The sequence below is a fragment of the Corvus hawaiiensis genome, chromosome 2 (assembly GCF_020740725.1).
Source record: "Corvus hawaiiensis isolate bCorHaw1 chromosome 2, bCorHaw1.pri.cur, whole genome shotgun sequence".
NCBI classification, from domain to species: domain Eukaryota; kingdom Metazoa; phylum Chordata; class Aves; order Passeriformes; family Corvidae; genus Corvus; species Corvus hawaiiensis.
This window is the reverse complement of record NC_063214.1, coordinates 97,151,603-97,166,556: the sequence shown is the minus strand read 5'-3', so window position 1 is coordinate 97,166,556 and position 14,954 is coordinate 97,151,603. Positions and strand designations below refer to the sequence as shown.

Below are 14,954 nucleotides of genomic sequence, written 5' to 3'. Positions count from 1 at the left end.
CAAGGGAGTATGGCAAAATATAATTACTCATAATAGGAAATTTGGCTATTAGTATTGCCATTTTGACGTATTCCAGGCCTTCCAGGCAGTTGATAAGTTTACCAGTAATGCAGGGAGAGCTTGGCACTTGTACTATACTTGTTTACTTCTGTGGGTAGTTCTGTAGACCAATATAGTCTGGCCGTAGGGGGGAGTAAGTTCAGGACCAGCCTACGTGAGCAAGACTGTAATTTGAAAAATTGTCAAAATGTGACACCTGCCAATTTTACTGAGGATTTGGGTTTCTCCTTATACATATGGAAAACAAACAGGTAGCAATTGCTTTAGTAGTACAGCTTTCAGTAGCACCCATGTGGTAGTTTTTCTCTCTCTGTTTTATCTTGGGTTATTTGCTTCTGATAAGGTTGCAGCCTGACCTAAAGTATGTGTGGTAGCATAGCTACAGAGATATACCAGGAGACTTTTTTTTTTAAGTAGTCTTTGTGTAGCAAAAAAACCCCCAAAAAGGCATTAGTCACTGTTGTCTAAGAAACTGTAGTTCAGTATCAAGTAAGTATAAATAATTAGATATGTAAAGATATATAGAGATGTAAAGGAGTAAATTCTTTGGTGATTTTCCGGTACAAATACGTAACATAAGCTTTAGATTATTATGGATGGAAGAGTTAATGTAATAACATTTGGACATTCTTTGGTCACTGACTTGGTGTCCTGCAAGACCAGCATTTTACAAGCTGTTAGTTTTGCGGTATCATTGCATAATATAAGCAGGTTGCCCCACCTTCCGTGTGCTAGAATCATAGCTTCACTAACTCTGAATCCACTTAGGAATGAAAATCCTTTTGAAGTCCAGCAGTCACTGACCATTAGGACAGTGAGTAGCTGCTACTTGCAGTGAACTTGTTTTACAGATTTAAATGTGATGACAAGGGTTAACAATGGGGGGAAGTGTTTTCTTGACATCAAAGCTATATTATATTTTTCTAGTTAATGTAGGAGTAGAGGTCTGTTGCTCAGCTGTGTCAGTAGACTGCAGAGTGCAATAGTTAACTATCCTTTTTTTTTTTATCCATAGTTTAATTGAACAATTTAGAGAGCAGTGAACATGTAGATGAGGCATTTTGACAGACCTTGTGCTAAGTATAAAGAAGAATACAGAAGCCCATATATTGTGTCTTTGTTTTGGAATCCGGATGGGAAATTTGGCTCTTCCACTTTTGTTTGCTAAAATCCTTGTGGAATGTGTTGTCACTCTGGCCAGTTCTGATCATGTCTGATAGTAGAGAAATTTACTGTTCTAAATATAAAGCATATTTTTAGAATACATTCCCTTTTGAATAATCTGAAGCTCCTATAAGAATACTGTTTAGGAATAGATTTGGTTACATCTGATCTTGTAAATCTTGCCAGTGCATACTGTCTCCATATGCATTGCGTTGTTTCTTGGAGAAGATTCACAACAGGTATTATTGCTTGATTTTTCTTAATTTAGTTACTTAATTTAATAATTAAAAATGTTAATTTAAAAGGAAATAAATAGTGTGGCATATCTGCGGGTTTATTACATAGTTTTGAATGAATTAAAACAATCTGCTACTTCTCTCCCTTCATCCCTCTGTTCCTTTAGCATCTGTAAAAAAAATTTTTAAAAAAAATCAGTTTTCTGCACTGAAAATTTTGATAGCTTTAGATTTTTTTCGTGTTGAATTACTTCAAATGGAAGTAGTTATTGGCAACTAAGAGTAAAAAAAAAAATCCCTGCATTCTGAAATATCTATACAACTCTCTTGAAAATATCTTTGTAGCTACTCTTGAGTTTGACTGGCACTGCATGTAAATATTTGTGGCCTTTAGCTGCCTTAAAAGAAATGAAATTGCTCTTGTTTTACAGCTTTTCTTGGCACGTAAGGAAGCTGTAAATTTCCTTTGCAAACCTTTATTTCAGTTTTTGGTCTGGAGCTACTTAGAAATAAACTTGATTTTTAATTAATTTAAGTACTAAGGCTGTCAAATATCCTGTGTCTTATGTGACACTTTCCCTTCTAGTTTCTCTTACCACTTCACTTTGCAGTGTAGTTTTTTTCTCATTTGCCTTTCTAATTGCAAGCAAGACTCCTGAAAGGATTTCCATGTAGCAGCAGTCCTTGGCTGGGCCTGGGCAGATGAGCACAAGGCACACGGTGTCCCTATCCCACTGGCAACAAGGGGCAAAATGTGTCAGAACCAGTACACTGAGGAAGGAAAAGTGTAGCAAAAGCATTTTTCCAGCTGTCCAGTAATTCACATACATCACAGATCTACTTTCTTACCATCATTGCAGTGGTTCTGTGAAACTAGATGAAGATTGCATATGTGGATGGAATAGGAGATTTTTATCTGTATCACTTTAATTGTTACTTTTCATGGAAATAAATGGGGAAACTAAAGATTCACCCGAAGAGAAAGCACAGACATCAGAAATAGCTATACCTAATGGGCCAGTACATCAGCAGTATTTGGAATTTAAATTGACTGCTTAGAGAAGATCTCCATCTTTCTTGAATAACTGAGATGAGTTTTTATGTATGTGAAACAAAGATTTTAACCCTTTTTAGGAGGAATGCAGATCACTGGCTTTGTCATCCATCAGGTCAAATTATTCAACCATTCAAAGTACAGAGTATGTGTAATTCAGCTAAAAATTATGTTCCAAACTGGAAATCAGAAAGGAGAATGAGACTGTCTTCGAAGTGCTGTATTGCAGTGCCCCAGTGCCAGCTCATGTGACACAATTGGAATGTAGCTTTATTAGGATAGCTTCTGAAATGTTTTACTCGAAGTACAATGCTCAAGGAGGCATGAACTGGAAGGCTGAAATAAAATTTATATTAAGGACACATACAGAACTGTTAGGTATTTTACAGAAACTGGAATATTTGCTGTTGTGACAATATTTTTTCTAACAGCTCTGAATTATGGAACTTTGCATCATTTTGTCATCATACTTTTCCATTTCCTCTTCAAAAATTCCACAAAAACTTATTGCAGCCTATTGCTATGAATCCATTTCCCCTCTGTCTGTATGCACAAGATCCTTGCAGGAGGTGGAAAGAAAGATCAGAAAACCAGGATCCACCAAGTAGTAGAGATATGGCTTGGTTGGAAAACTTGTCGGCCTGGCACCATTTTATGTAGTTAAGATGTACCTGCTTTTGCTTCTAATCACATATTTTCCCTGAGAGTCATAAATAAAAGAATCTATTTGCAGTTAAAGAATGTGATTATCTTCTTTGTTCTCTCTCTGCATATACTTATGTCCAGTATTCTGTGATTTGTAGGCAATTGACTGGGGCAGTTTTGATTTCAGACGTTACTTCTGACAAAACTTGTCATCCAAGAATTTAAAATTCATTTGTTGGAATGAAATGCAGTAATATTCTGTGGCAACAGATCCCATTATGGGTGACCCATAAGAAACATGTTAATTAGTCATAGAAGTTTCTGGGAGAGAGTTGTTCTGGGGTTGGTTTTTTGTTGGTTGGTTTTTTGGGTTTTTTTGTGGTTGCCTCTGAAGAGCTGCATTTTGGTATTCCATTAAATTAGTTATTTAATGGCATATGTCCATGACTTGTAGGTGAATGGAGTAATTTACTTTCTGTTTACAATGTCTCATATTGAGGTAGTCCTTTTTCAGAACATAAAACCTGATAGGGTATTTATCTGATAATTATATGAATTATATTGGTTTTCTATGCCATTCTATATTCATACAAAACATAACAATCTTAACAGCTTTCAAAGTTAGTCTTCATTCTCAGCTTGGCCAATTCATATGAAGGGCTGGTGTAATGCTGTGAACAAAATGTAAAGCTTAAGTGCTCTCTCTCTATACATATTTGTGAGTTTGCCTGTCATTTGAAATCTAAGATCCTTTAAATGAATGAGAATTTCACCCTTTATCTCCACTAACACATACATACAAATTAAAGATTTTTTTTTTTTTTTTTTTGCAAAAGTGGACTATTTAAAAGCTTAATATATTTTAATGGTTAGCAATTTTAGGAAATGTAGACTATTTAAAAATTATTATTTCTTTAGATGGATTTTTGTGATCTATAGATCAAATCTACCCTTAAAAGGACTGGATTTGGAAAGATGAGGTAAAAATCTGCACACTGTGCCATTGTTTGCAAAGGGAGATGGCTGCACCTATTTCTGCAGAATGGTGTCAAGTGTAAAAGAGCAGGTACTCAGTACATTTGACAAATGAAGACAAAGATGAGATTATATGATCTCATGGTTTGGTAAGAGTATATGATAAAGACAGTATCTGTACAGTATTAGAAAGGAAAATAACTTTTTTTCTCTTCGCCATAGTGAATTACAGCTTTGAGATATTGAAGTTGTTTCTCTTCACGGAATGAAAAATTGGAAACCGGGAGCCTTTAGTGCAGAGATGTTGTAATGCATGAATGTTTTTTCACACTGTGCACCATTATTTCTTCCTGTAGATTCTGAGTGATAATGGCTTGTCAGTATCTGTGATCCTAAAACTCCAAAGTGGTTGAGCAGCCGTGTGTTCAGTGTGCAGTTTTAACAGTGGTGCTAATTGCTTAATTGACATCAAATATCAGTGATTCAATAAAACACCAGGCTGTTAGTAAAGCCTGCCTTTATGGGTGTGAAGTACTTCTGTGTGGAGGAATGGAGTCACATCCTGGGTGAACAAGGCTATAGTGGATGCTGAGAACTTGTTGCTGTCAAATCTGTGGTTAGAGTGCACTATCCCTTTTAATCAAAAAGCGTTTAGAAAAAAGTAAGAGAGAATACTGTTCAGTGAAATGTACTTAGAGCCTGGCCAGAGCAGACTGATTGAGTTTTCAGCTGTACTTAGTGCATATTAACTTATTTGAATAGTGTTTGTATTTGTATTATTTGGAGACAAAATACAATATTGAACTGAAGATTGTTGCTGGTAATTATGCCCAAGTTAATAGTTCAAGTGGAGAGTCAGGAAATGTCATTCAGTGTTTCCACTGATTTCGAAATCATACATTAAATCTCTTTACTAAAAATATGTGGAAAGACTTGGAATCTTTCAAAGTCAGTTACTTTTCCAGCAACTACCACTAGCATCTTCCTATCATCCTTTTGCTGTCACTCATTGAATACCAAGCCTCTTGCCTTTTCAGGCAATACATTTGTTTAAATTAAATCCAGATAAAAATTACCAGAGCAGCATGAAGGTGAATCTCAAGCTAGTTTCAGTTTGATTTTTTAAATCAGAAAAAAATAAGCTGCAGAAATATTTGAACTCTAAAGGTAAAATCCTGTTAACTGTCTCTGTTTAGTGTTAGGAAAAGATGCCTTAATCTTTTGCTGGTCTTTGCTTTCATGGTTGCTGACACTGCTTGAAAGAGTAAAAGCTATGTAACATTTCATTGATGTGCCAATAAAACTAGGTCTCAGTACACTGAGCTTTACGCTATAAATAGAAGCAGATAATGCTAAGATTTATTTATGGTTTCTTGGACATATTCTTAATGGGCTTAAGCAATGAAACTTAAAAAAAGAAGTGACTATTGTTCATTGTTCTGGCAGCAGCATCAGACTGTTTTTTTCAGTGACTCTGGTGTCATTCTGTAAGTTGTAATACCAGAACACTAAAAGAACTTTCAGATCAAGGTGTTTGGCTTTGGAGGTTGGCATTACCAGACATTCAGTTGGTGTGGTTTGATTTCTCTATGTGGCCTATGTCCTGACTTACAGTGCTGTTTTTCTAAAAGTATCTTTCTCTACTTCACACAAGTGAGTTGCCTTATTGCCATATTGAGCAGTGCATGTGACTTCGTGCATTGCAGTTTGACCTCACTGGCAAAGAGAGCCTTACTCTTCCCTGCTCAGTTTTTACTCTTGGACTGTGAGTGATTTGGAGGTTTTAAGTTGTTGAATTAGGTTAGTAAAGTGCATTTATTTTCTATTGTCTATTAACATAATGAAAAATAAAAAATGTTCTGTGCTAGCAGATAGTTTAAGTTAGATATGGTTTTATACATCTGTCGTAAGTTTATCAATTCATGATAAAACCAGGTCAAATTAAAGCTAATAGAAGAGATTGTCTTCGTTTTATACTGAAGCTTAAAGTAATGCCTTGCTTTAGGAACACAAATTCCAGAGTGGTTGGTTTACTTAGTGTTGACACAATACTCCAGGGCTATCAGACCTGTAAATACTGGCAAGTAGTGCAGGAGGGTGCTGTTTAGAGCTGTCTTCCCAGATTCATTGGCAATTTCAGAGGCCTGTTTTAAGTGAGTCCTGATAAAGAGTCAGTGTATACAGTGAAACTTTAAAAAATGCTTTTTTGAACTAAAAGCATTGTCAAGCTGTCTTGGACTGGTTAATAATAATTAGAGATAAATTGTCAAGCTGGGCCCCTGTAGAGGGAAGGAGAAGCTGAGGGATTTCTTCTTGGTGTTCAAAGTTTGTGTGGTATTCCCATTAGCCCTTTATGTAGTCATCTCTGAACTCAGGCAGGCACTTCACTTATCAGGAGTAACCTTTTTGTTGCGTTTATGTCTGGAATGTCCTTCCTAATGAAAAACTAAAGAATGTTGTACAATTTAATGTATTATACAGGAATGTCTCACATTCCCTTGCATTTCTAGGAGTATTATGTGGTGCAAGTGTCAGTAGGTAATTTGTGTGCATTGTACATTTAGGGCACTGACAAGATAAAAAAGTATTGTGTACCAATAAAATGGTAAAAGATACCATTTGTTATTTGGTTTGTTATTGTCATAGAAGTAAGGTGGAATATGGAAACACTGTTGTGTTCCATTCCTTCCGAAATATTTTGGCTTGCTCAAAGAATGTTACCTGGTCTTCAGAAGTGGGCTGAATGGCACTTTACTTTTTGACAAGTCCCCTTGGTGGTAAGGGAGAAGTTGTCTGACTGGAAAATCAATGCAATTTTTATACCGACCTCTGTCCTAGTTTCCAGTCTGTGCCAGATGTGGCACGGGAGAAATGTGTGTGCACTCCCACTGAGCCAGGGCAGTTACAGGGGTTAGCATAAGCCCTGACTGGGCCATTGGTGAGTCTTACGAGTGGCTCTCATTTTCACCTCCTTTGTCAACAGCTTCATATAATGTATTAAGTGACTCTTTCAAGTTATTGGAAGTTGAATAACACATAAGAAAAATGTGGGGTTTACTTTTGGTTTTAGTTTTATGCCTAGTATTACAGTTTTGTCCTTTGGTATCTTCTGAACATAATGCCTTCATTTTTCTGTCATGTGTAAGAATCAAGTAATGATTTAGGTCCTTTGTGTCTGCTTCTTAGTATCTACTTCTGGGATGATAGAAGTTGCTTTTCCTTAATCCTTCTACTTCGCTTTACATTTTACTTGATGACTTCTACTCAGCTATTTTGTGGTTAATAGTCTGAGTCCAATAGGTTTTCTTTTTATATTTTTTATGTTCTCTCCAACCTCAAGAAAGTCATGCACATCACATAGATAATTATTTTATGAGCTTAACTGCTCCAAATTTGCAGAGTATTGCAAGATTTTATACATTGCAACAATAAATTATGTAGAAAGTGATCTTTGGCTGTGCTGCACTTAAGGCAGTGGAAAATTCATATATATATGAATGATGAAGGAAATGTTAGGGTGAATGTTTTTTAAGTTTAAGAACAAAATTTTATTTTAGACTTACTAGCCAAGTGTGTAGTAGTAAAGTAAATGGACCTATAACTATTGACATCAAGACTAGTTGGAAAAGAAGATACCATGTCTGTATGATTAAATTCTGCTTTTATGTCAAGAACTGCACAGGTACATCCAGCTGCTTTGGGGAATGATGCTTTGGTTGTGTAAACTACCAAAGGCACACTATTTGTTTGGGGTTAGTTTGCTCAAGTCTGACAGTTTACCTATAGAGACAGACAATCAACCACCAGTGCCCAAGAGCACTTTCAGGACATATTTAATGTACTAAATAAATGTAGCTGTTGAAGATGCAGAAAAGAAGCTTCCCTCCAATATGCTTAATGAAAGTATGTGTAAATGAATCATTGTGACATAAAGCAGAGGTTTTGAGTTTAAATTATGACATATTTAAATTACCTCAGTTTTGACCATACGATGATGTTAAAGTTACTGATGCCTGGGCTTCTCCAAGCATTAGCAATGTGTTCTGTGCTTCAAAGCTGTTTTTCATAAGGTAGGTGTGAATTAGACAATTGACCAAGGGATGGTCATTTTATAATCTGTGTCCCCCCCAAAAAATTAATTTTTAAAATTTAAAAAATTGGTTATCTTGGTTTTGTGTAAATACTTTCCTGTTGCGTTGCTTGGTTTGGTTTAGCAAGCTGCAGCCCTCTCGGAAAGCACTGCGAGGCCGCTTAGGATAGAGCGGCAATTCCACTCTCCCGTAGTCCTTCCGGACAGCCCTGCGTACCTGCTCCCGCTAGCTGTCGGCTCCGCAGCACAGTGACAGTACAGGAGGCGAGAAGGGTCCCTCCATGTGCACCTCAGAGGAACCTTTATTACAGGGCGACAAGCTGGTTCCCACAGGCAGAGAGAACCACGTGGCCCAGGAGCTTGGGGAGTTATATAGGGACGAGGGAGGCGGGGAAAGCACATGGACGAATGATCTCAGGGTGCAGGGGTGGTACATGGGTGGAGTTGGGGTACTGGAACCAATGGGGAGAACCAGAGGGCGTGGCCAGGGCTAGGGGCAGGGGAAGGGCGGGGACAATGTGGAAGGCCTGCATTTAATAAGAAAAGCAGTGAGGGAAATGCAGCGTTTCACTTTTATGCAGTGATTTGTACTTTTTTACAGTTAATAAAACACAGAAGTACTGATTTTGGGGAAGCTATAGGTGTAGTGGAGTTTGATGATGTGAATGTGATCATTTGGCACACCTAGGTTTTTTTTCTACAGCTTTCATAGAAGAGCAAGTGCTCTGAGATGACAAGCTGTGGTCTTTTCCTGGCAGCTTAAGAGTCTCTAAGCTTGTTCATGTGTGGGGAAATGATTACTACTAGTATTTCAGGAGAACAGAGTTTCACTTTACTGCAAATAAAATACCAAGTTATGGGCAGCTAGTTTCAAAATGTAAAGTATTTGTCATACATAAAAATATTTTAATTAGCACAGATTTTCTTAGTGGTAAAATTAGTAACAAACATAAATACTTACTAAATATGTAATTTGAGTGAGAATCCTAAACCATTTGTCCTTTTTTCAGTTATAAATGAAAAAGTCGGAATAGTGATTTTCATGGATGCTCTTTCATTGTGTTGTGGGAAAGTGCAGTGCAGTTAAGGCAATTTTGACATTTGACTTGGCTTTAGGTGTTTTGGTGGTCTTGAGCTGGTACAGAAAAGTGTGAGGGGTCATGTGCTGGTGGCTGTGTATGTGTTGATGGTCAGGCATGTGATTAGTTAATTCAGTGTGTGACTCGTTACTGCAGAAATATAGACTGAACTGACACAGTAACTCTTTTTTCCCCCGTAGTGTGCTGGAGAAGAGAATTGGGTGGACAGTCGGACTATTTATGTTGGGCATCATGAACCACCTCCAGGTGCTGAAGCGTACATTCCACAGAGATTTCCAGATAATAGGATAGTCTCATCAAAGGTACCAATATTTTCTTTCATTCATTTAGATAAATCAGCTGAAGTTACTTTGTGTTTATTTATTTACTTCAAGATTTTTTTCCTAGTCTTCCTGTATATTTTTCCTTTCCACAACCAGCAAAGTTAAAGTGAAGATACCTCAGACTTCTTCTAGGGAGACTAATTGCTAAGTTGTCTCTAAAATGAACAGAAATAAAATAATTTCTCCCATGTTTACTGCAGTACATATTACAGTACACTCTTTGAGTAATAATGAGCTTTTCCACAAAGAAGAAAGCAGTTTTCATTTGAGGCAGTCCTGGAGTAAATAAAATCTTCCTGAAGAAAGACTGCATCCTTTGTACTCAAAAGCAATACCTCAAAGTACTAGAAATAATTTAGTTTGTTGAGCACTTAGATTCATTATACTCTCTCCACCACAACAGTGTCTTTCCTTTCAAAAGCTCATACTGTTTCTATGGGGTTTTGTCAGTAGTCTTTGTTATTCACGTGCAAGTGAATCATAGTCTTGGTAGTGTGATACATTTGTGCTCTTTAGAAACCTTCCTGTTGTCCCTCACTTCAGTTAGTAAGTTTGAACTTCCATAAGCTCCAGCAGCTTTTTGTGAGCAGTTGGGACGTTGGTACTTTCCAGCTGGCTTGCTTTAGCCAAAGGTTTACACTGCAGTGGCATAGAAATTTGAATGCTTGCAGGTGATGTATGGCTAACAACTCAAGAACTCCCAAGTTTGTAATGTGCTTAGATTTTAATCCTCATGAGCTCACACCTTCAGCCAATTATGAAATAATCAATTCAAAATAATATGTTCTCTACTGAGAATTTATATTTGAATAGTGTCTCAAATCCCCAGCCGTTTTAAGAACCTTGGTAGCATTGTGATCTCAAGGAACTGAGATGTTACCCTCATGGACCTGAACTTGCCATCCATTAACATAATGAAAGCCATTTCTCATGTGAGATTTTGTATTTAATACCTTCTTCCCATACTTCATTCAAAGACAGTGTATTAAGCTTTATTTAGGCATCTTTAATTAGATTGAATGTTCAAAAGTTAAGACAGATGAAGTGCAGATGAAGTACAGTCAAACTGGTACAGTGGGAAATCTTGTGCTCTACACATTGATTTGTATTGCCTTTTGAGTTATAGAAAAGTAAACACACTTAATGAAATCTTTGTACTCCTGTGGCATTTTTCTTATTTTTTTAATCTCATCTGGGGTTTATGTAAATAAGGCCATTGAAGTTACTGATGACAGTTTTCTTGAAATAAAAACATACTGTTCAACTATGCAAGGTGTTTTGACGTCTTTTTGTGATTATGAAGTTAGTGAAAGTTCAAGTTATTTTGCTGTGCAGAGTGAGGTTTTTTTAAAAATATTACTTAAACCTATTTTGAGCTAGGGAATCCCTGCCAGAAATTAATATATATGTGTGACTTCAACCAGTTCAGGATGGAGACTTCACTGTATTTTTATTTGGCTATAAAGCATATTCCATTAAATATTTTAAATGTTAAACTCCTTAGTTGTGAACTGTATCTGTAAATTGCCTTTCATAAACAAAAAGTATTCGTGGAAATATATACATTTATATATACATGATGTTTCTCAGTTTTTCTGTTTATTGACTGTTTATTATTAACTTCTTAAATTAAATTATTCTGTTTATTATTAACTTCTCTCTTTTAAAAAATAAAATGTAGCTTGTCTTTGTGGAAGTAAATACAGTGGTGGTATTTCAGGAGGGAACAGAATTCATGTAAATTCTTCATTATATTGAACAGTTCCTTAGACTGCTGAAAGCTGTTTTAATGACTGTTTTAATGTTGTCTGTATATGACAACTTTCCATGCTGTCCCTTTCAAGTAAACTGTTATTGCCATGCTCCATCCCAAACAGCCTGAATAAAGCACCATTGTGACTTGACTTACACTCATTATGGTTCTGTAAGCTGCTGCCTCTTACCATTTCACCTGTCCTTGTCCTGTGCTCGCCTCTGAACCCTCCTGAGGGGGCACCTATTACAGCATAAGGAACAGAGACATAAACTTCTTGAAAAATGCTAAAATGTCCAAAATTAAGATGGCAAATCCATAATTGTTATAGTAGAATAAAGGTACGTGCTCGCAAGCACACCGTATAATGTTACCTCAACTGTGAAGGATACTTCCTTCCTCTTTCATCAGCGAGACAGACAGTAACTTTCAGCTGGGCTTTTATAGGTGTTTAGTGCTTATGTAAGAAAGTGTGTGATTGCTCTTCAAGGATGAGGAACTCTAAACTTCCAAGTACAGACTTTACCAATTTAAGACAAAATGAATTTCTAAAAACGGTAGTTCAAGACCATGAGAAAATGTCATCAATTAGCCTGTCTGTATGCTGCTTTACTAAAAAATGTCATGTCGTAAAGCTGCCCTGAAAAAGACAGCAGCTTGCAGTAATATGAACTGTAGACTTTACTAGTCCTTCCAAAGGTACACTTTACTGTGCTTCACCAGAGGCTTCCTGGTGTCAGCAAGGTAATACTTTGATTCAAGTGCAGAGGGATATTTTGTGTACATTTTAGTGTCACTGTGGAATGTGGTTAATGCTCTGTCTGCTTAATGATACATTCCTGGTTGTGAAAAATGATGCAGAGACAGACCTTGGCCAGACAAAAGTGTTATATTGTTTTGATGTGTTAATTCAATTATGATATTAACAATATATTGCAAAAGGTGTGTGTTAAAGTAGTAAAAGACAAAAACTCATGTATTTTGGATTGTGCAGACATTTCCTTTTACATCCTAGAGACACTGACCTTTGTAGCATGAATCGTTTTGTTGATCTAACTTTTAGCTACTTCAGCTGCCTTGGGTGTTGGCCTTTGAAGTGGCTGTTATGTGCCCTCTATTGAATTTATCACATGACAGTGCTGCAGGATGGCAAAATATCAGCTGGTAGAAAAACCCCAGTGTTTCAAATGAAAAAGAAATAAAGTAATTGAACTGGTAGGGAGGTGGCTTGCTTTTTGAAAAAAAAAAAAAATATATACACATTTTGATACTATTTACTTTTTGGTAGAACTTAGTTTCCTTTTAATCTGTAAGTTAAACTAGTCAGCAATAGCAACTACCAACACTTTGTGAGAAACAACCTTTTTTCCTTCTGAAACAGGATTTTACTTTTTGAAAAACTGATAAATTATAACTTCTTAGTAGAAAACTTCCTTAAGGTTCAGGCTTCATATCATTGTGCTAGGAATATGATTTTGTATTTAGTAATCTTTAATGGATTTCTCCTCTGTGAATTCCTTCAATACCTTTTAAGCCCATATAAATTCTCAGAATAAAGAGCACTCCAATTGTAGAAATGTTTGCCAAAAGTAACTGAGCCTTCATTTTAAAGCTTCCTGTTAATTTGAGTTCATATTCCAAACCCTTGAATCTGATAATGACTGTTATCCCCTGTTTATAATCTTGTTTCTGTTGGTGGTCTTCCATCATATTCCTTTCCAGGAGGAATAGCCTTAGCCTGTTCAGTAATTGTTTGTGTGGAAGCTGCTTCATGCCTTTGCTCAGGTTTGGTCTGTACATTTTCCCAAGCCAGTGGAATCATACACGGATCATTCAGTACATAGCCAGCTATGCATTGATGTAGTGGCATGATGATGGTTTTAGTTTGTTAGTAATTTAATATTTTTCAATATCCAAATTCCCTTTTCCTAAAGTTAATCAAATACCTTTTTAGAATTGCTATGCTTCAGGGATCTCATTTGTTGACAAAGGAGGGATTTGCATTTCTTGTTCTACCTGAGTTGATGAATTGAAGACTGATTGGATGTCTACATTTCTCCTGAACAGAGGGAAAAATTGTAATGAGAAGAAAATCTTTTTTACGGCAACAACACAGAGTTCATAGGAACATGTTTAATTAGGGCTGCTTATGGCTTTTAGAAAAAAACAAAACCCCAAAGAAAACCCATAAAGAAGGAACCACAGGAAAGAACCAAACATTTCAAAAATTTCTAGATAGGAATAGCCTGTTGAATGAGAGAATTTCCTGTGTGTCAGAGACACCTGGCAAAATTAATTTTAGGCAGGAGAACTGATATTTTCTTTTCTTCTCCCCCCATACCACCCATAGAGGAAGTTCCTTTCAGTCTGTGGGTAATCAACACACACACAGTATTTTGCTTTGGTAGTCCTATCCAGCTGCAAACTTCTACTGTCATAGTTTCATAAAGAGAAATTTTACAGCTACAGGGCCCACTTTTGCCTAGGTCACCAACATAACTGGAGACTGGCTTATGCTCCCAGAAGATGATACTGAAGAGTGACTCTTGAATGAAATGCAAGATTGACTCTACAGTGGATGCAGAACTATTACTTGAAGAACTTGCCCTAAAGAGATGTCACTGAAATTAAATTATACATGAAATTACAAAGTGCTCAGTTGTGCTGTAGCTTTATTTCCTGTTCTTCCTATAGAAAAGCAGTAACGTGAACTCAGATGGGAGAACAGTACCACTGTTTGTAATGCTGTACGCTAATTCATGGATCAGAAGTGATCCTGGTTTTGTTGCACAAATAATGCAGTCTTCTGTTGTCTGCCTGTTTCCTTAGGACTTTTCATCAAATACTGATCCAAACACTGATTTCTGTGATAGTGGCCTGAGGCAATAATGCTGTGAGTTGAGAATCCTATACATTGCCAGGGAAACCTTAGCTACCTTCAGTGCTAATCTCGTTGAGATGACTCAAGTAATTGCAGTGACTAATAGTTAAATAAAGTTAAGCAATTCTGACATGTTTCAGCAGATGATGTTGAAATATTCCTTTCTTTCAGCAGAAATTCATGCCCTTGTGCTGTACCTCTTCCCTGCAGCACTCGCTCATAGTGCCATTATAAACACACAAAGACTGGGTGTGCTCTGATTTCTCATTTTGTTGCCACGTTTAGAAGAAATGTTAATACTGAAGCTTAAAGAAATACTAAACCACCTCTATCAAGATGAGCCACTTGGAACTCAGCAGACCTAGGCTGTCCCACACTTTTCCAAGGTGGTGCTTCATAACTGGAAGGCTTTGTCTGGCCTCTCTAGGGCTGTGACGTAGCAGTTTAAAGATGAGGAGTTCAAACACAGCCCTAAGCCGTGACATTTGAAAGTCAGAAAAGCATCCAAAGCTCACAGTGGGAAGAGGCAGGGTCATGTGTTTGTGAAGCCGATACGTAATTGTGTAGCATACTCTGGGGGGCAGAGAGGGTGGGTAGACAGAAATGCGCATGGGACAGGGACTAATGCAGGGAGTGTAGTGTTGTGTCTTTTAGTGTGAATGTACTGATCTGC

The 14,954-nt window shown here is 36.9% G+C and overlaps 1 protein-coding gene across 9 annotated transcripts in view; it reads left to right on the top strand.

Moving 5' to 3' along the window:
• The window catches only part of ATP11A (ATPase phospholipid transporting 11A), a 121,550-nt gene that overhangs the window by 50,060 nt on the left and 56,536 nt on the right, over nt 1–14,954 (top strand). For all 9 annotated transcript variants that reach the window (XR_007208132.1, XM_048327930.1, XM_048327920.1 and 6 more), the window contains exon 2: nt 9,504–9,626. Coding sequence is in view for 8 of the 9 variants with exons in the window: in XM_048327930.1 (XP_048183887.1) it covers nt 9,504–9,626 (123 nt within the window). In the remaining variant the exon portion in view is untranslated. The remainder of the gene's footprint in view (nt 1–9,503; nt 9,627–14,954) is intronic.